This window comes from Pseudovirgaria hyperparasitica (genome assembly GCF_010093815.1).
Source record: "Pseudovirgaria hyperparasitica strain CBS 121739 unplaced genomic scaffold EJ05scaffold_6, whole genome shotgun sequence".
NCBI lineage: Eukaryota > Fungi > Ascomycota > Dothideomycetes > Acrospermales > Acrospermaceae > Pseudovirgaria > Pseudovirgaria hyperparasitica.
In genome coordinates, this window is record NW_022985554.1 from 672,130 (window position 1) to 693,065 (window position 20,936).

Below are 20,936 nucleotides of genomic sequence, written 5' to 3' on the forward strand. Positions count from 1 at the left end.
TATATGTCTCTGGCTGTCATTCCCAACAAACTCTTACAATCATTTCCCATCATCGCCATTTCCGCACCCACACTTCTACTTCACTACACCACCGATAGAGATATCAACTCGCACAAGATGACTTCTTCTCTTGATCAGCTCAAGTCTGCCGGCACCGTATGTCACTTTGTCTCACCCTTGCCCCGCCTACCCCGCCACGAAACATTATTCTGGAAGATTTTAGCTTCAGCCGTTACTATTGTTCCAGTAGATCTCGGAGGCTAACACAAATCCTGGTTCCATAGACCGTAGTCTGCGATTCGGGAGACTTTGCTACCATTGGCAAATACAAGCCTCAAGATGCTACGACCAACCCGTCCTTGATCCTCGCAGCTTCGAAGAAACCCGAGTACGCCAAGCTCATCGACGAGGCTGTTGCCTACGGTAAGAGCCATGGGAAGACTCTAGAGGAGCAGGTTGAGTCTACGCTCGACAATCTCTTGGTACAATTCGGCAGCGAAATCTTAAAGATTGTCCCCGGCAAGGTGTCGACGGAGGTCGACGCGGCATACTCCTTCTCCGTCGAGGAATCGGTCAACAAAGCATTGCACATCATCGACGTCAGTAATTGCTTGCCCAATCAATTGTATACGAAATGTTAATATGCTGACTCTGCCATAGCTGTACAAGGAGAAGGGCGTCTCAAAAGACCGGGTCCTCATCAAGCTTGCGTCGACATGGGAAGGCATCAAGGCCGCGGAAATCCTTCAATCTAAGCATGGAATCAACTGCAACCTGACTCTCATGTTCTCACTTCCTCAAGCAATTGCTGCTGCGGAAGCCGGTGCTTTCCTCATTTCACCCTTCGTGGGTCGTATTCTCGACTGGTACAAGGCTACCCACAAGAAGGAATACTCGGCCTCTGAAGACCCCGGTGTCAAGTCAGTCCAGCACATCTTCAACTATTACAAGAAGCACGGCTACAAGACTATTGTTATGGGTGCCTCTTTTCGTAGCGTCGGAGAAGTCACAGAACTTGCCGGTTGCGATTACTTGACTATTGCAGTAGGTTGACTGCTTCAGTTTGTACACGCGGATACTGACTACATCACAGCCGAACTTGTTGGAGTCTCTATACAACTCCACCGACGCAGTGCCAAAGAAGCTTGATGCCTCAGATGCAACTAATCTTGACATTCCCAAGAAGAGCTACATCAACAATGAGTCTGCGTTCCGTTTTGCATTCAATGAAGAGCAGATGGCTGTCGAGAAGCTCCGTGAGGGAATTTCCAAGTTCGCTGCTGACGCGGTCACGCTCAAGGATATTCTGGCGGAAAAAATCAAGGCTTAGACGACTGACGCGTTGAGCACGAAGTACGACGAACTTGAATCAAATTAGGTCACATATCGTACGGGTATGGCTACCCAAACAGATTGTAGCTCATAGCTCCAAAAACAATTATTTGTATTACAGAGCATTTTTGCAATAGATGAGGAGCGAAATACACCATTTGATTTGAAGTAACGAATATAGCCCCCGGCCTTTGTCTGAAGGCGAAATCGAAACGGCGGCTTTTAACATGCTGCTTCCTCAGCTGTGGCCCACGTGTGATTGGCGGCTTCGGAAGCAGAATGATGCAACCCTCTCATGTCATTCTGTCCCTCATAAAGTGGGGTCGTGCCGGGTGTTGCCATCTACCAGCTACAAATCTTCCCGGGTTCTTCTTCATTGCAACGATATCAGCTCCTCAAATCAATTGATCTGTCTTGAAATAACAAGAAAGTTCTACAAACTCCCTAAGTACATTTCCAGTCCGAAACACCGCCAAAATGGTTAAGGCTGGTAAGTGCACCACTCAGGCCGCGTTCAGGCGAGAGCGGGGCAGCCGTCGTGAGCTGGATTGAGCACATTCGTGCCCTCAGACTCTCGACAGCAGGCTTATTGGCTCACCATACAATTCTGAGAACAATGTTGGACAGCATCATGTTGCTATCCATCATAGGGCTATCCAATGGCAAAGGCCTGTTCATCATGCCCGACTTGGTGCCTGTTTGAATCGTGTGCGGCTGGCTAATCACTTTGTCATAGTCGCTGTCCTCCGTGGTGACTCTAACGTCAAAGGCACCGTTACTTTCGAGCAAGAGTCCGAGTCTTCGCCCACCACCATCACCTACGACATTTCAGGCAATGATGCAAACGCCGAACGAGGAATGCACGTTCACGCTTTTGGTGACAACACCAATGGCTGCACGTCCGCTGGACCTCATTGTAGGTACAGCGAATTTGAAGCTCATGACCTCGATTGACCGTGGACTTCAGTCAACCCGCACGGCAAAACCCATGGAGCTCCCACTGATTCCGAGCGCCATGTCGGTGACCTAGGCAACTTCAAGACTGACGGTCAAGGTAACGGCAAGGGAACCATCACTGATCAATTGGTCAAGCTCATCGGCGCTGAAAGCGTCATCGGGGTATGAGCCACGATTAGCCATATATTAAAAGCGTCTCTGACCAAGCTAATAGCGGACTGTTGTCGTACATTCCGGCACTGACGATCTCGGCAAGGGTGCAAACGAGGAATCCAAGAAGACCGGAAATGCTGGTACTCGCCCAGCTTGTGGTGAGTCGCACAACTATAGGCATCATCCGCCCGGCTAACATCATGTAGGTGTCATCGGAATCTCTTCCTAGAAAGCTCAAGAGTAGTATTTATGTCATGAGCCACCCACGTGATATGCTTTACAGATGAGTAGAACGGGTTGATTAGTATATGAGACAATAGTAGTTATCACACAGTTCTCTCTGGGTCCGTGACACGAGCGCTCTTTTCTATAATCGCTCAGTGAAGTTGTCGAGACTCGACTTTGATCAACGTAGCACTTAGTTGGAATATTTGGCTGCAAGGATGGAGACTGCGATGCGCAGTGAGTGAATGTAATCTGCGAAAAGGATGGATGCGATCTGACTTCCGATGAGGGGTAGCTTTGGCTTTGGCGAAGAGGCCACATTTAATTGATGGATCTAGGATCCGCATAATGGCCGAAGCTATACTCGTCTACATCCGCAGAACCACTACAAACACTCCCTACGGAAAGCCTACCTGCTCATATCGTTCAATTGAACCCTCGACGGCCTCTATTTTGTGTTCATAAGGAAATCCAGTTTTTTTCTTAAAGCCTCGATTGACAATCAAGGGCCTTCTGGTGCGCCCTCTCTTCTTCGTACCTAGTATGTCGTGTGCTTCTTCTCTACTTGGATGCCAGTTGAGCTCCGCTACCACTTTTACGTACTAATGTACCACAATCAAGACACTTCTATCCGATATCGCTACCATGGACGCCGGATTCCAAGCGAAAGTTAAAAGCATTCTCTCCGGAGACACTTTGGTGTTACATGCTCTACAGAACTTCAAGCAAGAGCGCATCTTGAGCTTAGCCTACGTTACCGCGCCGCGTCTGAAGAGAGATGGAGATGAGGTTAGTGATCGCGCGCTACTAGACGATGGCTCGTGACAGTAGATGTGGGAATATACGAGACTGACCGAAGCATACTTAGCCTTTTGCGTTCGAATCTCGAGACTACCTCCGAAAGGCGCTCGTCGATAAAGTTGTAACTTGTCGCGTCCTCTACACTATTCCTACGTCGAACCGTCAATATGGAGTTGTCGAGCTTGCAAATGGAGCTCGTCTGCCCGACGATGCTGTTCACGCTGGATGGCTAAAACTTCGCGACGACGCTGGCAGAAAAGACAACGCTGAGGAAACCTCTGCTATGCTCGAGAAGCTCAAGGTTCTAGAGGCTAGGGCAAAAGCCGAGTCAAGAGGGTTGTGGGCAGAGAATCCGGAAGCTGGCCGAATTGACACAGACTATGAGCTCCCGGATACCAAAGCATTTGTCGAGGAATACAAAGGGAAGCCCCTTGACAGTAAGAATATCCTAGGTACTCTCAGCAGGCTATATGATGCTAATTACAAGCAGCGATTGTCGAGAAAGTCCTTGCTGGCGACCGGCTGATTGCTAGGTTCATGCTTTCGCCTACAAAGCATGTACAAACCATGCTACTCATCGCTGGGATTCGAGCGCCATCAACAAAGCGTGTAAATCCTTCCGATGGCAAAGAACAGCCAGCAGAGCCTTTTGGAGATGCAGCGCAAGAATGGGTAGACCAGCGGCTAATACAAAGAAGTGTCACTGTTGACGTGCTTGGCGTAAGCCCTGCTGGCCAGCTCATTGGTACGGTCAAGCATCGTCAAAGAGGCAGTGTCGCACCGCACATCCTGAGCAGTGGACTTGCGAGATGCGCCGACCACCATTCTACATTATTGGGAGCTGAGATGGGAGAATTGCGAAAGGCAGAAAAGGCTGCAAAGGACGGCCGTATAGGTGTGTTCCATGGCCATGTTGCTCCGAAGACAGGTGGCAAGGGGGAGCTTGAAGGCGTGGTGAGCCGAATCTTCAGCGCCGACACTATCTTTTTGCGGACCAAGGAGTCTGCCGAGGACCGCAGGATCAACATAAGTAGTATCAGGCAGCCTAAGCCTTCGGACCCGAAGCAGGCTCCCTGGGGAGCAGAAGCTAAAGAGTTCCTACGCAAGCGTCTCGTTGGCAAACACGTTCGGTACACAATTGACGGGAAGCGAGCTGCCACCGATGGGTATGAGGAGCGAGAAGTTGCCACGGTCATATTCAACAAGGAGAATGTCGGCAAGATGATGGTCAAGAGCGGCTTTGCCTCTGTGATCAGGCATAGACAAGACGACCCTGACCGGAGCCCTATTTATGATGAACTTTTGGTTGCCGAAGCGGAGGCGCAGGCCGAAGGAAAGGGCATGTGGAACGCAAAATCACCTGCGGCGAAGCAATACGTTGACTATTCGGAAAGTCTGGAGAAAGCCAAGCGACAACTCGCGCTGCTATCGCGTCGCAAGAAAGTTGCAGCCGTCGTTGACTTTGTCAAATCGGGCTCCCGCTTCACAGTTCTGATACCCAGTGAGAATGCCAAAATTACTCTTGTGCTATCCGGGATCAGAGCTCCGAAGTCGGCGAGGAACAAGGACGATAAGGCTGAGCCCTGGGGAAACGAAGCCCACGAGTTTGCCCACCGCAGGTGTCTCCAACGGGATGTCGAGATTGATGTCGAGGACTGCGACAAGGTTGGTGGGTTTATTGGGACCTTGTTTATCAACCGCGAAAACTTCACAAAGTTGCTGGTCGAAGAAGGATTGGCATCTGTTCATCAGTACTCCGCCGAGAAATCCGGAAATGCGACCGAGCTCAATGCCGCCGAATCGAAAGCTAAAGAGCAACGAAAAGGTCTATGGGAGAAATGGGACCCATCTCAAGACGCTGAACTGGAAGCTGTGCCAGAGGCGACGAACGGATCCAATGGTGACGCTGTATCGATTGAGCGACGTAAAGACTACCGGGATGTTGTAGTCACTGACATCGGACCTGATGGCAAGCTGAAACTACAACAGGTCGGCACGGGAACAGCTGCACTCACAGAACTCATGAACGCTTTCCGATCCTTTCATTTGAACCCTGCGAACAAGGCTCCATTGCCAAATCCCCCCAAAGCTGGAGATTTCGTCGCTTCTCAATTCTCAGAGGACAAAGAGTGGTACCGTGCCAAGATCCGGCGCAATGACAGGGAGAACAAGAAGGCGGAAGTCGTATACATTGACTACGGCAACAGTGAAGTCGTACCATGGTCAAACCTGCGACCCTTGTCCCAAGCCCAATTCTCAACTCAGAAACTGAAGCCTCAAGCCTCCGAAGCCGTGCTCGCTTTCGTTCAGTTTCCAACCTCGCCAGGGTATCTCAAGGATGCGATTGACTTCCTCTATGAAGTGACTGGGAACAAGCAGCTCGTTGCCAATGTTGACCACACTGCCGAAGGAACACTGCACGTCACATTGCTTGACCCAAAGCAAGGTACCGCATTCAAGGACAGCATCAATGTCCATGTAGTCGCCGAGGGATGTGCGATGGTCCCGAAGAAGCTGAAACCATGGGAGCGAGCCGCGACCGATGTGTGGACTGTCCTAAAGCAGGCACAAGACACCGCAAAGGAAGAACGTAAAGGCATGTGGGAGTATGGTGATATCACCCAGGATGATGACTAATTAGAGCATGCAAATGTTTGATGATGAGACGACAGGAATAGCCAGTGGTCACGGCCTACAAAAATTCGCATAACCAGGCATCAAGGCATTGCATAAAAGTTGTAAGCGCTAATTACATATGGTCCGTAGTTGATTAACCATTCAAGAACATTAAAGTCTTTCAGTGCGCTTCGTCAGTCGTATTTGTCCAGATGTAAGACGACTATAGTGAGCTGTACTCGCTGCGGGTTGATGAGGCATATATCGTGCGTGTGCGCGTGTTTCAAGCGTGGTTTATCTTCTGCCTGTCTTTGTGGGGATTGACAGACGGAGTTTAGAGCGAGGCGTGCACGTACCACATGATTGCGTATGCCGCCCAGCCCATTCATCTGTCCAGCCTGAGGTGGCTACTACTACCTCTCATGACCTCTTTCATTTCCTTGAAGCTTCATTTTATGTTCTACTGATTCAACCCTCCCTTTACAAATACTTCTCTATAGGACTTATACTTTTTCTTCTTCTGCGGCTACCTTCGACCATGTATTGTCGAACTTTGGGCCTCAGTGCCTCTTTGGCGCTGGTCGCTAACGCTCTGATCCTGCCACCAAGCGCCGCTTTCGAAGTTACTGATGCGGCAGAAGTCGCTAGTACCTTTCACATTGACCCCAATCACCAGTTCGCAAAGTTGGAATGCAGGCACTGTCCATATCCAGAGACACTGAACCGTGCAGATGGATCTGGGAGATGGACGTACAGCGTCGAGAATTCGCTGGTGAGCCCTGGACTCTGGATGGGGCATCTGCCGTGAGAGATCGCTGACAAAGGTCTAGATTTTCGAGTTCAGTACTGGAACAGAACGAGACTCACTATCTATCAACGGTGCCCGGCTATTTCCTCCTGTCTTTGGCACTGTACCTGAACCTATGTATGTTGATCAAATCCCGAACAACATCGAGGTGTCCACATTCATAAACGCCGAAAAACACGATGCTGGTATTAAGCTTCAGGTTACTGGGTACGAGTTTCGTTTCGATTCCGCCCAGACTATATCTGAGAACGGTAATGAGCTCCTCCCGATGACTCTCAGCATCCACTCGGTCGAGCATATTGCCATTCCTCCGCAGACTATACGAATATTCCTTATCAAGGATGTTGAAGGTCATCTGGCCATCGTGTCTGTTAATCGAGCAGATGAAACAGATCATCATGCTGAAGATCAAGGGTCTCATCCAGGGTTGGGGGAGTGTCATAACTGGTCAGTGGTGTGCCAAATCAAGGCACTGCTCAAATCTAAGAAACACGGATTTGCGGCATCACCTAACAGACCAGGCTGTCCTAAGATGATGGGACGTCCACACAACATCAATACCCATGAGACACGTCCACCATACATGCACGGAAAGCCCCATCATACTATGCAGCCAACCCATGAACACAGCGGGGATCACCGTCACCATCACCACCACCACCACCACCACCATCGCCACGGAAAGATGTCTCACTTTATGCACATGCTAGGTCGGACTTTGTTCAGAGTGCTTGTGCCAATCCTAGTGGGTATTGCTGCTGGCCTTGCTACCTACCTTGTCGGCATGGTCATCGGTATGAGTGTTGCCTTGATGTGGCTCAAGATACGAGGTCGAGGCTACCAACGAGTTCTTGCCGATGAGGAAGATGTTGCTGATAACATGATCAAGCAAGAGAAGTCTGCCTACATTGCCGAAGACATTGCTGAGGTTGAAGGCGAAGCTCCCCCAGCTTATCACGATGTTGAAGAGAAGGAAGTTGTTGAGGCAGACAATGGTGCGAAAACTTGTCGTATCTAGAACTGAGCTAGCCGCTGAGATGTTCAATTCTCGGGTAAGTGTTTCCAAACAAGCGACCACGGTCGACGTCCCTTGCAACGGTGCTTGAGATGCGTTGTACCAGAGAGGAGAGAAGCGTATTCACACAGTAGACTACATTAAGCAAGAATGAATCTGAATCGGGGTTTATCAATAGCGGTTCTTCCTTAGACAATTGAAAGCACGTTTCAAGTTTCAAAAAGTGATATTCAGATAGTGAACAAGGCAGTATGATTGGATGGGCAACAGTGATAATAGGGTGGTCCATTCATCAGGTGAATAGGTGATTTTCTCAATAGCCCAGGCCTCCGATGTCTGATCCTGCTCTTATATAACCTTACCCTTTGAATTCCCTGTGGATTTTTCTTTGGATCCCATCACCACTTCAATCGCCACACCCTGTGGCCAAAAAGCATATCGCCATGACAAGGCGATCCAAGCAAACAGACAGCAGACGCGCCGGGGGAGAGAACCCCAGCCCAGCTGGCTCTGGGCAAAGGGTTCTCTCCAGGAAGTTGAACGAGTTGCCGTCCACGGGGCGTGGAACGCTGCTCTTGTTCAACAAGGTCTCTGGTCGAATGGGACCAGGGCCTACGCAAGAGCAGTTGCAGCAATGGGCTGCAGTAAGGGCCGCAGATTTAGACGGCAAGTATCCCCGACCTCATTTCCAATATCACAGTATCTTCAGTTTCTAGTCGCCGAGACAGTCTGTTTCTTGTATAGCCAACAGAGGGTTTTGAAGCGATGGCAGTTCTTGAAGGTGGTCTGTCTTCATGCAGATGGCGCTAAATCGGACGCGTCTTGCGCTAGGCAGCTTAAGCTCCGCGAAGTGGCTGGAACCTTGAAAGACGTGGCTAACAGCTTATATTTGTAGGCTACGCATCATCTCTCCTCGCGCAACACAACGTTGTCGTGCCTTCACCCGAAGGCGAACTCTTGTACACCAAAGACGCCATAGCAGCGTTAGTTGAGGCGCACAACGCTTCGGAAACGAAGCCAGATCCACCCTCCCAGCCAGCCGGATCTCCAAGCTCGAGTTCGGGGAACAGCAAGGGGAAAGACCCTTGTTTCGACCAGCTCATCGAGTCTTCACGCCTTCCAAAAGGACGACAGGTGTCTCTCCTTTCCCCAGACCAGATCCTGAGTACCATCACTACCAGTATCCATCCACGTCGTGCGCCAATCATGGCAGACCTCGAAGAAGAACAGAAGAAGAAGGCTCGAGAGATCGAGGAGCTACAGGCCCAACTTACAACGGCGCGAGAACAACTGACGGTGCTTGAAGGCACCAATTCGCGACTTGAGGAGCGTCTCAGCGGCAACGACAGCACTGTTTCAGAGCTCCAAAGGATCATATCGAATCAGGAGGGCAAAATCCAGCAGCAAGAAAGCAATGCGCGGCAGCGAGAACAAGAGCTCAGTCATCGCGACGAGCAGATCCGACTGCAGGAGGCCACACTGGGGGAACTGAACGAAAAGATCGGTGAGCTTGAAGGTGATGTCAGCACTCTCAAGGACGATCTTCGGTCTGAACGAAAGAGCTTCGCATTGGAGAAAGATCACAACCAGAGAGAAGTCGGCAACTTGAAGGATGAGATTGCCAAGCGTGGAGAAGAGTTCGATAACCTTGCGCAGCGTCTAGAGAAAGAGCAGTACAATCTCTCCCAGGAGCGAACCGCACATCAAACCGCAAGGGAGTTTTTGGAAGAGGTGCGGCAAACAAATACGACGTACAAAGATCAGATCATTTTCCAGCAAGGGAAGATCAGTGAGCTTGAGGAAGCTGGGAACAGTAGCCGTAATATGAAGAAGCAGAACGACGCACTTCTCGACGAGCAAGAGAGTTTCAGTGTCAAGGTCAAGGCTTTGGAAGAAGAAGTGGAGAATCTACAAGAGCAATTGGAAGCCAGCCATGGGCAGCTAAAAGAGAAGAATGACGAATATGATAGCCTCCGCACCGAGTCCAGAGCTTTACGCTCACGTATCGACGAGATGGACATCGAAAAGTCACGCTTTGACCGCGATCGCTTGAACTTTCAGACTCAGGTCACCACTTTACAGGCGCAGCTCGCCGAGCGCTCCAAGGCCATCGACACTGAGGACACCGGCCTTTTCACACCGCCACCACCTACCCCACCTCCTTTGAACAGAATGAACAGCCTTGCAGACGAGCTCTCAGGACAAAGCGACGACGAAGAAGAGGACGAAGAGGACGGGAATTCGCTGGCCGAAACCGTGAACATCGATATGATTGAGCACGAGACGCAGACTGACCCTGAGCCAATCGTTGAGCCACCTAGCCTGAAGAGCAGTGTTCTCACTATTGTCTCCTCGGAGCCTCTCGACGCACCAGCACCCCCAGAGCCGATCATAGAGCGTCTGACTCCAAGTGGCGTTCGTGAAACAGTATCTTCTGTCCCTGTTGCAGTAACACCGCCCTCAGCACCGATCATACCCAAGCCCGTGGCGCTACCTGTCGCTCATACGAAGTCGAAGAGCTGGTCTCCTATCTCAAATCCCTACGATACCTTGTGGTATCTTGGCGCAACTCTCATCAGCTTGTTGTTGGTCCTCATGGCGTCCCAGACCATAGAATACCAAGCTTTCAACTCGCCATCACCCTCCACCCCGTTGCGAATTCTACACGCCACAGCTTCGCCGGTGATCTCTGTCTTTCACGCCTTCCCATCAGCACGCGTCTTACCGATTGGATTCAGCAACACGCCTCTTTCGCGGGCAGGAAGTCACGGAATGGGAAGTTGGGCCGGTGGACTTGTACCCGTTGGGTTTACTGAGAGTTACTTGGACCCGGGATATATGTTTGGCGAATGGATGATCTGGGCAGAAAGGGTGTTGGGTGTGGATCGTGGAGCTTTGACTTGAGCTCGAAGCAATGTGGTTGGGTTGGATGGACATGGACCGTCTTTTTTTCTCTGAAGTAAGCGAATGTTTTAGATACCCGGTCGTTGATTTACTCTTTCTCCGTCAGGAGTATTGTTGGAGCGGCGGAAGACTGCCGTTGCTGTATCGCTGTCGGCCCTTCTGGACGAGTTTATGCTTAGTTACGCGGAGATGGTCATGGACGGCGATCTTCGTTGAGAATGAGACTTTATTGCTTGCCTTCAACACAACTTTCTTTCGCTGACATATGGCACTATATTTACTCCAGATTTCCATTTCACCCGTCTGCATCGTCTATATTATACTAGAGATCCAAGACTTTAAGCTCCTGTTCGGGCACAACGTTTAGTCTACATTGAATGAGTTGATGCTGCTACATGGATGACTTTCGTTGAAACATATTCTGTTCGCGTCTTGAGTAATAACTGGGCAGCCGATATGATCAATGTCAGTTCCATTGTCGATAGAGAGAGTCTAGCTCAGTAGGGAGACGCGTCTAGTGAAGGCTTGACAGGTAGGCGACGCGAGTAGAAGTTGCGGAACGACTTCGGATCGTGGAAAAGGGCGCTAGCCAAGTGCAAGTGCTCGCAAAACGCACGGGCCAACTTTGCAGCCAACAAAGGTTGCAAAGAAGTGACGGAAAGCAGTCGCTCTTTCCAGCTTAATTGCACCACGCGCTTTTGCAGGCAGCCTCCGACGTTGTTGATGCTGGATTGATGTTCTTGCGCGCTTGCCCCGTTTAGTCACACGTGTCTTCGCTCGTCGCTCCTACCCTCCGTGCTCCCCATTATATAACCCTTTCCCCCCTCGTGCTTTCTGCCACTTGTTTTCTTCCCTTCTCCTCCTTCTTCCCATCCCCAAACTCAACTTCGCCATCAATATTCCATCCATATCTCGACCACCAACGCGTATTCCATCGACTTTTCCACTTCAAATAACTCATCTTACTAATTCAAGATGACTGGACGTAAGTATTATTCTCTTTGTTGTCATTCTTGACATTACTGTCGCGGTTTTTTTGGTGTTGCAGCCAACGCCACTTTGCTTATTCGGTGGTCGCGACGTTCCTGAAGCTTCAACGCGTCAGCCTCATCGTGACCCGCCTTACCCTTTTCGGACCATTACCATTCCCCAACACCACAAGCCTACCTCGTCGCCGATACACTCAAGCACACTTGATTTTGTACTAACATTATCATACAGGCGGCAAAGGTGGCAAGGGTCTCGGCAAGGGCGGCGCCAAGCGTCACCGCAAGATTCTTCGTGACAACATCCAGGGTATCACTAAGCCCGCTATCCGTCGTCTCGCTCGTCGTGGTGGTGTCAAGCGTATCTCAGCCAGTAAGCATACCCTCGTTTCATCGAGCCCATAGTCGTCTATATTAACTCACGTCCGCAGTGATCTACGAAGAGACCCGTGGTGTCCTCAAGTCCTTCCTCGAGAGCGTCATCCGTGACGCCGTTACATATACCGAGCACGCCAAGCGCAAGACCGTTACATCCCTCGACGTTGTCTACGCCCTCAAGCGCCAGGGCCGTACCCTCTACGGTTTTGGTGGTTAAGTGTATTCGTCGTCATTCTGGGTTATAAGGGGCTACTTCAGCGTTGCGCTTGCATAGTTGCCATATTCACTACTTGCTCGCGTAACACATGTAGATTGTCGCACGTTGTCACAGGATCCGTTCGGATGGTATGTAGGTCCGTGACTGTGTGGGTTGGCGTTTGGGTGGTATCTGGGTCCATGGTGTCGTTGACGATATGTTGCGATGCATCATGACTTTGCTTTACGTTAGTTCTAGTAGAACAATATGATACCTTTGATCAAGTCTTGGTTCTGGTTTGATGTGAAGCATTGATTAACAACGTGCCTATTGCGGGCTTGAAGATGCCAGGAGATGGTATGCATATGAAGAAATCATCCATGAATAATCGTGCGTTTGTTCGTTATTTATAGCAACCCACCTACACCCTGAGTCCCGACTTTGCCTATCTGCATACCATACCTAACCTGGCCCTACCTACTACTTACTACCTACCCAGCCCTACGAATCAGCATCACCACCATCAAGCATAAAAGAAATTTCACCCCCTCACCCCCCACCAAAAAGGGAAGAGAAGAGAAGAGAAACACCACCGAGACATGTGAATAGGAAATTCGTTCGTTCGCCCGTCCGTCAGCCTGTCCGCCCGTCAAAAGCCGACACGACACGATCGCTAGAATGAAAAAAAAAAAAAAAAAAAAAAAAAACGAGAAAGGGCAAGGCGAAAAAGAAGAGGAAAAAAGAAAAAGAATTGATTGGAATTGTGGAAATTATGGAAACATGATGATAAGTGCGTTTGTTAGGGGAGTTGGGGAGGGAGTTGGGGGGTGAAACAAGTAAAGCAGCATAAGTTTTTAATCGGTCAAAACAAATGCTATGTGTGTGTATGTGTGGGTTTGTGGAAAGATGCTCGCTGTCTTGTCTGTCTGTCTGCCGTTATACTGCGGTCCCCCGAATCCCGACCCCCCCAAAACCCCGAAAAAAAACCATCGCCCGATCTCGTTCGCGGTCTGTCTGTCTGCCTGGCTGTCTATTCGTAATGATCGATTGTGTAGGGAGCAGGGAGGGGCCTGGCGGTAATGGTAATTTGCCGTTTCGTGTATAGTCGTTGTCGCATGTAATGTCGTCGATCCATGGCATTGTATGCATGAGCCCAGTCCTGCTCCTGCTGCTGCTGCATGGCGCAAAAGAGGTTGAATGACGGTCTGCGGGACAATGCCATGAATCCTTTTTTTTCGTCTCGTTATATAGCTTTTCAAATGATAGACAGAATAGAAGGGAAATGGAACTGCCAGTCTAGACTAGCGTCGTCCAATCACTTTCCAGTGCAATGGCACTCACTTCCATGTACATGTTGTGCTGCTCTCGTGTAAATGGTGCGCGCAGCGAGAGAAAGTGATGCGCGAGTCGCCCGTCGCAACTACTACCTGTATCGTTTGCCGCGATGGTCGTGGATGACTTCGCGCTCAAAGACGAACTCGTCGTAGCTGGACCGAGGTGCAGGATGCCGAATCTCCTCACGTTCCCACTGAATCTCCTTGATGCGCGAGCGACGATCGCGGCGGATATCGTCTGATAGTTCGACAAGCTGGAGAACGTCCTCCTGCTATATATTAGTACTACCCCTCAAGACGAATCAAAGGATCCACTTACGTAGCGAAGGTATTCCATTACGTAGAAGAAGGAGTCTGTCTCTTCGTATTCATATCCCATTGTCTTGATTGCATCCTCAAGCACTAGATCTTTGGTCACTTCTGTCCACATGTCCTCTTTGGGTTTCGGAGGGTGTGGAGGCGCGATAGCCTTCTGACTGCTACGACTTGACCCGAAATCGGTCGCATATTCGCCGTCATCAGTGATGAATTTCGACCGGCGGTTACCGCTATATCGTTCCCAGCTGATTTCTTGTCCAGCGCCTCCTTGGCCGTCCAGACGTACACGTCTGGTGCCAGGAGGAACATCGACCAGTCCCCAATCTTTAGTGGCACCGTTGTAGGCTTCACCAGGGTAGCCGCGATCAAGTGCTTTACGGTTGTAATAGTCAGCCTCGGCTTGAATATCGTCCTCATAGTGAGGCTGTGGGCGTCGATGAGCGACTTCACGATCGCGCTCGCGTGGTGCAGCGCTCTGAGAACGATGGCGAGTGATGGAAAGCTCAAAACCCTTTTCATCACCACTAGAGTCGTCCTTGTTATCCTTGATTTCAATCTTCTCAATCTCAGACCTATCTTCGCGCACGGAGCGCGCTCTCTTCCTGTCTTTCTTTTTGGAGCGTTCCGGTTCTTTCTCTCGACTGGACTCAAAGGTGATGTCCTCGTCGTAGGACTTTCCACCAGAAGTGTGGCTAAGACAGCGTCAGTAAGCTAAAGGTTTTGGGGTAGTAGAACTGACCGTCGATGGATTGAGAGCTCAAAGTCGTCATCCTTGGGGGGCTCAGGGGGTGGTGGTGGGGGAGTCAAAGGGCGCGCGCGCTCAACACCTGCTACAATTAGACGACGAGCAAAAGTACGCAACTGGGCACATTACCATGGTCAATGTGTCGGTGATGGGTGATGATCTCCTGGATAATGGGAGGTCTCATGATGGGCTGTGGCTCCGGCGGAGGAGGAGGAGGAGATGGTGATCTAGATGGCGAGGAACTAGGCGAACGCTCGGTACGACGAATGATGATCTCTTGCTTCTCGACCTGAGGTGGTGGAGGTGGCGATGGGGGCGATGGAGGTCGCTGCTCGCGGCGTCGGTATACAAAGTCTTCACGTTCACGGGCTACAAGACGCGGAGGCGGCAAGCTACGCTCTCGCGGACGAATGACAATCGTGTCCTCATGAACATCGCGACCTCTTGGGCCTCTGCTATGCTCGTCGCGAAAGATGATCTCTTCTCTCTCGGGAGCACGAGATCTGGTGGATCTGGCGGACTTTGGTGGTGGTGGTGGACTCGAGCTTCGCTCCTCATGCCTGAAGATGATCTCGTCTCTGTCGACCTCACGGGGCCTCGACGGTGGACCCGATTCCCGCTCTTCATGTCTGAAAATGATTTCTTCCTTGTCGACATCGCCTCCACGATGCGACGGAGGAGGGCCTGGAGGACCACGCGGCCCATTTCCGGTCCTGAATCGGATCTCCTCTCGTTCCTCCTCACGAATCGACTCGCGGACAGACTCTCGTGGTGGTCCGCGTGACTCGGTCCGTCGTATCGTGATCTCTTCCTTGTCTACGTCACGGCCACGAGTGGTCTTGGAGCGGTTGGTCTTGACGCTTCGAGTATCTTCCTCTGCGGGTGGTGGAGGTGGAGGACGACGTGAGGTAGCTCTGCTCTCAACATCCTCTTCCCGACGTCTGTATATGATCTCGTCTCTTTCGACCTCACGCGGTACCTCACGCGGTGGGGGAGGCCCCCGCCTCTCTCGAAATACGATCTCTTCTCGCTCTACGTCAGTCTCTCGCGGCGGGGGAGGGCCACGCTCACGACCACTGGGCCGGCGTTCATTGCGGATGATTATCTCCTCGCGGTCCACGTCGTGTTCGCGCGGACGAGGCTTGGCTGAGGAAGCTCTCGAGCGTGCATCAAAGTCCTCGGTGTGGCTCTTGCGAATGGTCAAGGGGCCTGCTGTCGTGCGGCCGTAGTCTTCACGGAGGAAGTCAGGCTGGCTGCGTCGAGGATCACCACCATAGTCTCGACGGGAGGACTCGCGAAGCTCGACATCAAGCTCGTCGTAGCTACGCTGGGAGCGACCACCATGACTGTCGCGGTAGAAGTCCTTCTGACGCTCTTCGTAGAGCTCAGCGGTGGGATATCGTCGAGACATGGTGGGCGGTGAGGGAGAGCGGGTTGCGGGTAGCGGCGGGGTTGGAGAGATGAAGCTCGCAAGCTCGCGAGGCTGGGAAGAAGCAAGACGGGCAGTGATACACGGCACAAACGAGAGGCACAGGAAGATGTGGTGAAGAGCACAGCGAGGCCTCGACAGAAGAAGCCAACAGTCTGAATGGCTGGGCGGAAGGGTGAGACTGAATGGGGATGTGTGTCAGGTTCAGGTTGGAAAAGAGCGCGGTTGGGCAGATGATGTCAATGCGCGGGCAGGACTGGGACTTGGACTGGAAGTGGGAGGGACTGGCACTTTGGGGTTTGGGCGGGGGGCTCAGGCTGTTGTTGTTGCTGCTGTCGTTGCTGCCCTGCCCTCGCCCCGTTTAGCTGGCTGGCTGCCCGTCGTCTACCTGGTGAAGACTACTATTATTATATTTATACATACATCCATACATCCCAACGTTAATCACACACTGCGCCTCAGTCATCATGTCCTGTCCACTCACGGTCCGCCGGATGCCGTCGAGACACGTACTATGTAATTATATATGTTACCACTGTGCCTCAACCTTGAACATAGTTATAGCCTTTATTGACGTTAATCGCTGTCCAGCTGGTATTATTAGTCCAGCCTCCTGGCACAGCACGCACCCGCTCGCGCACACCTACATACGCACGCTGTCTCATGTTATATCCTCACCATTGGCTGCCGCGAACGAGTGAGCGAGTGAGTGAAAGCTGAGAGGCTGGGACGCAGACACCAGAAGCGTTTCGTCTCGTGCCGCTGCCGCAGCTCACCGGCGGCCGTTCGGAGCGGGGGTAAATGGATGCGTAGGAATGGATCTAGCTTCTAGAAACGTGGAGTCTTTGCTTGCAGATGTGTGCAGGCTGATTGCAGTGGTGGTATGCGAACTGCCATGGCCTGGGGCGAGACAGGACCTATCTTTGAGAGCTGGACGCTGTTCTTGATGTTCTTATACTGCTTCCAGGGCTTCCTGGCTCGATACTGCTCGACGACTGGACGACGAGGCGAGACTTTGTGTTGATACTTTGTCGGCCCTGGTACCGGCCAGGTAATCGATAAGCAAGACGTCATCTTGCGTAGTCGCATGCCTGGCTGGCCTGAAAGTGAAACAACATAAAACTAGGACGACTAGACAGCCCAGCCCCCTCAATTTGCCAATCAACCTTGCCGCCAGGTCATCGTATTTGAGCATCAACTCATTCGTTCCTCTCCATCCGAGCCATTTGTTGTTGCGCCTTTTCCACGTAGTGTCATCTGCTTGAGCTGCCAACCAGCTGAGTGACTGCCAGCCATTATGTCATCATGCTTACTCAGGCGTTATTCAGCGACTGACACCCGACCCTCGAGGATTCATCTCTCTCCTCTCCACTCTCAGTATATCTTGTCACGTACAACAATACCATATCCCGTCTGTCAGATGGTGGAAGGGTGAATTGTGAGTTATGCTGGGTAGAGCGAACATAAGTTCTTCGATTTGTCAAGAACTTATCACTCCACGTCGTACAAGTCATTCCAGAAGAGGATATCGCTCAGCATCTCCTCTGGCAGATTGATTGCAGCGAAGTTCTCACGCTTTGGAGTTCGTATTTGAGTATGAACGCTCGCCGCAGTTTTCCAGCCAAAGAATCCAGCCATCTCCCAGTCGACGAGACCAACAATCCGATCGTTATCAACAATGCAGTTTGACTGCGAGACATCGTTGTGCATGAGGCTGAGGTCGGAGTCTTTGTTGTCCTCTGCAAAGATGATTTCTCGTTCGAGCTCCTGAATGCCACGATGCTCGACGGGATCTGGATCCGGAATGACGTATGATCGGCGACTGGTCTCAACTGTCGGGGTTATTGTGCGCAGTCTCTGTAGTATCTCTCGTGCCTGTTGCTTGAAGGAAGTCTTCTGACGCTGCGAGATGTACTGCCATGCTACGTTGAGGCCCACTCCAGGGATTCTCTCTTGCACAAACACATCTCGTCCGTTGACCTGTCGACAACTTAGTAGTGCATAGGCCAAACAGACATATTCTACTAAGCGTATTGGAGAGTGAGTAGGTACCTTGGCTGCGAAATAGACCCGAGGGACTTTTGTGGTGCCATCCAACACCGTCCTCGCAAGAGCAATTGCCTCGACCTCGTTCGCATCGGCGTACGAATAGTCGCGGTGAGCCCGTCGCCCTTGGAGCAGCTCCTTCAGGTGACTAGACTTGACAATCACGCCCCCGAGCGCAAACACATCGCGCCCTCCGTCCTGGTTCTCGTAGATTCTGGTCGACTCGGTGCATTTCGCAAGGACCGTAGACCAGTATTCTAGGGCCTCGGGCGTGGTGCGATTGATGTGCTTTGCATCAGGCACGAAGTCGGTGGGCTGGGGACGGTAGCGGCCGTACAGAGGCACGTCTGCGTAGCGGTCTGTGGGCGGTATGTTGTCCGGGTTGGCTTCGTATGGGTTCATTGTGTGGGTGTTGTTGGATTGATGGACGGTGACGTTACGTGCGAGGACGGTACATCCAGCAGAGAACCACGAGCCGCCCACAAATCCATGTGCACGGGCCGTATCTCCGCTCCCAACGGTCGCCTGCCATGTGATTTCACCTTAGCAAGACCTACTTCTCAAACTCTATTTGTCCTTCTATCCTCCTGCTTATGTGAGGCGTACTTGTAGTCTACTTTAACGCCGTATACTGAAAGCTGTTATTTATATTATGCTTGCATATCATCTTCTACACAACCCAGTCAACACACCATTCCACGTGCAATATCAGCCAGCACATGCGAAAGGCGCGGAACACGAGGATACCATCCCGCGGGTACATCGAGTAACGTAACCCACTAGCCACAAACAACAGATATCCAACACCATCTTTCCACATCCAGCCTAGCGCGAGCCCTATATCGCCTTCTAGAACGACTACCGGGGGTCGGCAATATCATAATCACGAATCTAAAAAAGGGGGGCGCGCGATCCCATTTCCCATCTCTCAAACCCCAACCGCGCTACGCAATAACACAATAGATTCGTTAGTTAGCCAGGTCCCTTGAAATGGGAGTGCTTTCAAAGCATATAGCGTAGCGGCGGGTTATTGCCAGTAGCCCCCTGCTTGCTTGCTTGCTGTATAAAGTCCTTGGCCCCGAGACTGGCTATTCACTGGTATTTTCGTTCTGTTTTGTTTCGTCCTGTTTCGCCTTGTTCAGTTTCGTGCAATACACACACACACATACACCTCGTCGCTCTTTAAGCAAATATCTCCCCCAACCACGCTCGCTCACCACCACACCAAACCCACCATGAAACCCACCACCACCACCACCCCGCTCCTCGCCCTCCTCACCCTCCTCACCACCCCCCTCCACGCCCAATCCCCCACCACCACCGTAGTCTCCATGTTCGGCCTCGCCGGCGCAAACTACACCGCCTCCATCATCGCCATCGCCTCCTCCACCACCACCCTCCAGCTCATCTGCCCGTCCGCCCTCTCCTCCCTCTCCCCCGCCTCCAACGACGACGAACAAGACTACGCCTGCTACGCCCCCACCCTCACCGTCACCACCGCATCCACCTTCTTCGCCTTCGACTACACCGATCTCGACAACGGGAATACCGTTGGGGGCCCGATTACCTGTTCGCTTGGCGGGACGACGGCGGCGGCGTGCACGCAGATGGCGAGTGGGGTCGTGGATGGCAGTTCGTTTAGTACGAGTGGGGAGTTTAGCGTTAGTGCGCCGGAGGATTTTGTCTGGGTGCCTGTTACGATTACGGGGGGGTTGGAGAAGATTGGTGGGTTTTTATGCTTTCTTTTTGCGGTTCTGCGTTCTTGCTGTGTTTTTGGGGCTCTTTGGGGGGGGGGGGTGTTTTGTGCTGACGTTGTGATGGGTAGAAAGTGCGACGCGGACGGGTACGGGGGCGGCGGCGCCGACGGGGTCGCAGGGTGCGGCTGCGGAGGTGACGGGTGGTCGGGCGAAGGGGGTGAATGCGGTTGCTGTTGGGGCTGTTGGGGCGGCTGTTTTGGCGTTTGCTGTTTGAGGTTTTGGGATGTGGGAATAGGGGGGGTGGGATGGCGGGAGGGGATGGCAGAGGGACGAATGTTTTTATAGCTGTTGATGTAGACAGAGTGTGTATATGCTTTTAATATGTACGTTTGATATATACGCTGAACACATACAATCATATCCACATATGCAAGCCTCGTTTCCGATTCTATACTCAAGGCCTGGTTCTCGCGTTCTCGGGTGGGATTGGGCTTTAGAACGTTGATGATATACTTCTTACCTGCTTTGCTTATATTCTCCTAATTCATGTATAGGTATGAAAGCGAGGTAAGAGTAGGGACGGGTGTGGACTATAGGGGAACAGGGAAATATAAGATGTGTAAGAGACAGTATAGAGACATGGAGGATAGAGAGTAAAAGAACGAAAAGAATAAACAACGTAGGAAAGCACGTAGTCCTCTTGGCTTTGAATGTTGTTTGTTTCAATATCTAGGTTCAAGTTGGTTGGTCTGTCCAGGTATCGATTCAGAGATCAGGAACAAGTAGAGTCCTGTCTGGTCTGTCCAGGCATCGATTCCGAGAGTAGGAACAAGTAGAGTCCTGTCTGGTCTGTCCAGGCATCGATTCCGAGAGTAGGAACAAGTAGAGTCCTGTCTGGTCTGTCCAGGTATCGATTCAGAGAGTAGGATTAAGTAGAGTCCTGTCTGGTCTGTCTGGTCTGTCTGGTCTGTCTGGTCTGTCTGGTCTGTCTGGTCT

At 51.5% G+C, this 20,936-nt stretch overlaps 9 protein-coding genes across 9 annotated transcripts; 7 read left to right on the forward strand and 2 right to left on the reverse strand.

The window, feature by feature from the left end:
- Nucleotides 1-49: 49 nt before the first annotated feature.
- On the forward strand, nucleotides 50-1,791 carry EJ05DRAFT_475281 (transaldolase 1). Its single transcript, XM_033743767.1, has 4 exons — nucleotides 50-156; nucleotides 285-599; nucleotides 661-1,044; nucleotides 1,094-1,791. Exons 1-4 carry the CDS (start codon nucleotides 118-120, stop codon nucleotides 1,328-1,330), a joined length of 975 nt encoding a protein of 324 aa, XP_033601501.1. The 5' UTR covers nucleotides 50-117; the 3' UTR covers nucleotides 1,331-1,791.
- Nucleotides 1,691-2,682, forward strand: EJ05DRAFT_475283 (Copper, zinc superoxide dismutase). The gene is made up of 5 exons (XM_033743768.1): nucleotides 1,691-1,822; nucleotides 2,069-2,248; nucleotides 2,300-2,451; nucleotides 2,504-2,600; nucleotides 2,649-2,682. The coding sequence occupies exons 1-5, from the start codon at nucleotides 1,810-1,812 to the stop codon at nucleotides 2,669-2,671; spliced, it is 465 nt and encodes a 154-aa protein (XP_033601502.1). The 5' UTR covers nucleotides 1,691-1,809; the 3' UTR covers nucleotides 2,672-2,682.
- Nucleotides 2,683-3,043: 361 nt separating this feature from the next.
- Nucleotides 3,044-6,268, forward strand: EJ05DRAFT_475285 (uncharacterized protein). Its single transcript, XM_033743769.1, has 4 exons — nucleotides 3,044-3,208; nucleotides 3,289-3,456; nucleotides 3,536-3,905; nucleotides 3,959-6,268. The coding sequence occupies exons 2-4, from the start codon at nucleotides 3,313-3,315 to the stop codon at nucleotides 6,103-6,105; spliced, it is 2,661 nt and encodes an 886-aa protein (XP_033601503.1). The 5' UTR covers nucleotides 3,044-3,208; nucleotides 3,289-3,312; the 3' UTR covers nucleotides 6,106-6,268.
- Nucleotides 6,269-6,340: 72 nt separating this feature from the next.
- On the forward strand, nucleotides 6,341-8,088 carry EJ05DRAFT_475286 (uncharacterized protein). The gene is made up of 2 exons (XM_033743770.1): nucleotides 6,341-6,856; nucleotides 6,915-8,088. Exons 1-2 carry the CDS (start codon nucleotides 6,623-6,625, stop codon nucleotides 7,908-7,910), a joined length of 1,230 nt encoding a protein of 409 aa, XP_033601504.1. The 5' UTR covers nucleotides 6,341-6,622; the 3' UTR covers nucleotides 7,911-8,088.
- A 262-nt stretch (nucleotides 8,089-8,350) lies between these two features.
- On the forward strand, nucleotides 8,351-10,811 carry EJ05DRAFT_485132 (uncharacterized protein; the record flags this gene model as incomplete). The annotated part of the gene is made up of 3 exons (XM_033745415.1): nucleotides 8,351-8,551; nucleotides 8,652-8,691; nucleotides 8,803-10,811. The coding sequence occupies 3 exons, from the start codon at nucleotides 8,351-8,353 to the stop codon at nucleotides 10,809-10,811; spliced, it is 2,250 nt and encodes a 749-aa protein (XP_033601505.1).
- A 1,223-nt stretch (nucleotides 10,812-12,034) lies between these two features.
- EJ05DRAFT_437530 (histone H4) lies at nucleotides 12,035-12,392 on the forward strand (the record flags this gene model as incomplete). The annotated part of the gene is made up of 2 exons (XM_033741794.1): nucleotides 12,035-12,170; nucleotides 12,229-12,392. Coding segments are annotated over 2 exons (300 nt in total), but the record flags the coding sequence as incomplete, so codon positions are not given.
- Nucleotides 12,393-13,794: 1,402 nt separating this feature from the next.
- EJ05DRAFT_485134 (uncharacterized protein) lies at nucleotides 13,795-16,179 on the reverse strand (the record flags this gene model as incomplete). The annotated part of the gene is made up of 4 exons (XM_033745416.1): nucleotides 13,795-13,974; nucleotides 14,025-14,715; nucleotides 14,763-14,850; nucleotides 14,898-16,179. The coding sequence occupies 4 exons, from the start codon at nucleotides 16,177-16,179 to the stop codon at nucleotides 13,795-13,797; spliced, it is 2,241 nt and encodes a 746-aa protein (XP_033601507.1).
- A 1,509-nt stretch (nucleotides 16,180-17,688) lies between these two features.
- EJ05DRAFT_499482 (uncharacterized protein) lies at nucleotides 17,689-18,645 on the reverse strand (the record flags this gene model as incomplete). Its single annotated transcript, XM_033746842.1, has 2 exons — nucleotides 17,689-18,177; nucleotides 18,250-18,645. 2 exons carry the CDS (start codon nucleotides 18,643-18,645, stop codon nucleotides 17,689-17,691), a joined length of 885 nt encoding a protein of 294 aa, XP_033601508.1.
- An 833-nt stretch (nucleotides 18,646-19,478) lies between these two features.
- Nucleotides 19,479-20,214, forward strand: EJ05DRAFT_499483 (uncharacterized protein; the record flags this gene model as incomplete). The annotated part of the gene is made up of 2 exons (XM_033746843.1): nucleotides 19,479-19,968; nucleotides 20,069-20,214. The coding sequence occupies 2 exons, from the start codon at nucleotides 19,479-19,481 to the stop codon at nucleotides 20,212-20,214; spliced, it is 636 nt and encodes a 211-aa protein (XP_033601509.1).
- Nucleotides 20,215-20,936: the final 722 nt, after the last annotated feature.

Excerpts from the sequence above, each read along its gene's own strand:
- EJ05DRAFT_475281 (XM_033743767.1), top strand. The coding sequence starts at position 118 with ATGACTTCTTCTCTTGATCAGCTCAAGTCTGCCGGCACC. Across the intron at positions 157-284 it reads AGCTCAAGTCTGCCGGCACC|ACCGTAGTCTGCGATTCGGG; the intron begins GTATGTCACTTT and ends CTGGTTCCATAG. Across the intron at positions 600-660 it reads AAGCATTGCACATCATCGAC|CTGTACAAGGAGAAGGGCGT; the intron begins GTCAGTAATTGC and ends ACTCTGCCATAG.
- EJ05DRAFT_475283 (XM_033743768.1), top strand. Across the intron at positions 2,249-2,299 it reads CACGTCCGCTGGACCTCATT|TCAACCCGCACGGCAAAACC; the intron begins GTAGGTACAGCG and ends CGTGGACTTCAG. Across the intron at positions 2,452-2,503 it reads GCGCTGAAAGCGTCATCGGG|CGGACTGTTGTCGTACATTC; the intron begins GTATGAGCCACG and ends CCAAGCTAATAG.
- EJ05DRAFT_475285 (XM_033743769.1), top strand. The coding sequence starts at position 3,313 with ATGGACGCCGGATTCCAAGCGAAAGTTAAAAGCATTCTCTCCGGAGAC. Across the intron at positions 3,457-3,535 it reads TGAAGAGAGATGGAGATGAG|CCTTTTGCGTTCGAATCTCG; the intron begins GTTAGTGATCGC and ends AAGCATACTTAG. Across the intron at positions 3,906-3,958 it reads CAAAGGGAAGCCCCTTGACA|CGATTGTCGAGAAAGTCCTT; the intron begins GTAAGAATATCC and ends AATTACAAGCAG.
- EJ05DRAFT_475286 (XM_033743770.1), top strand. The coding sequence starts at position 6,623 with ATGTATTGTCGAACTTTGGGCCTCAGTGCCTCTTTGGCGCTGGTCGCT. Across the intron at positions 6,857-6,914 it reads ACAGCGTCGAGAATTCGCTG|ATTTTCGAGTTCAGTACTGG; the intron begins GTGAGCCCTGGA and ends ACAAAGGTCTAG.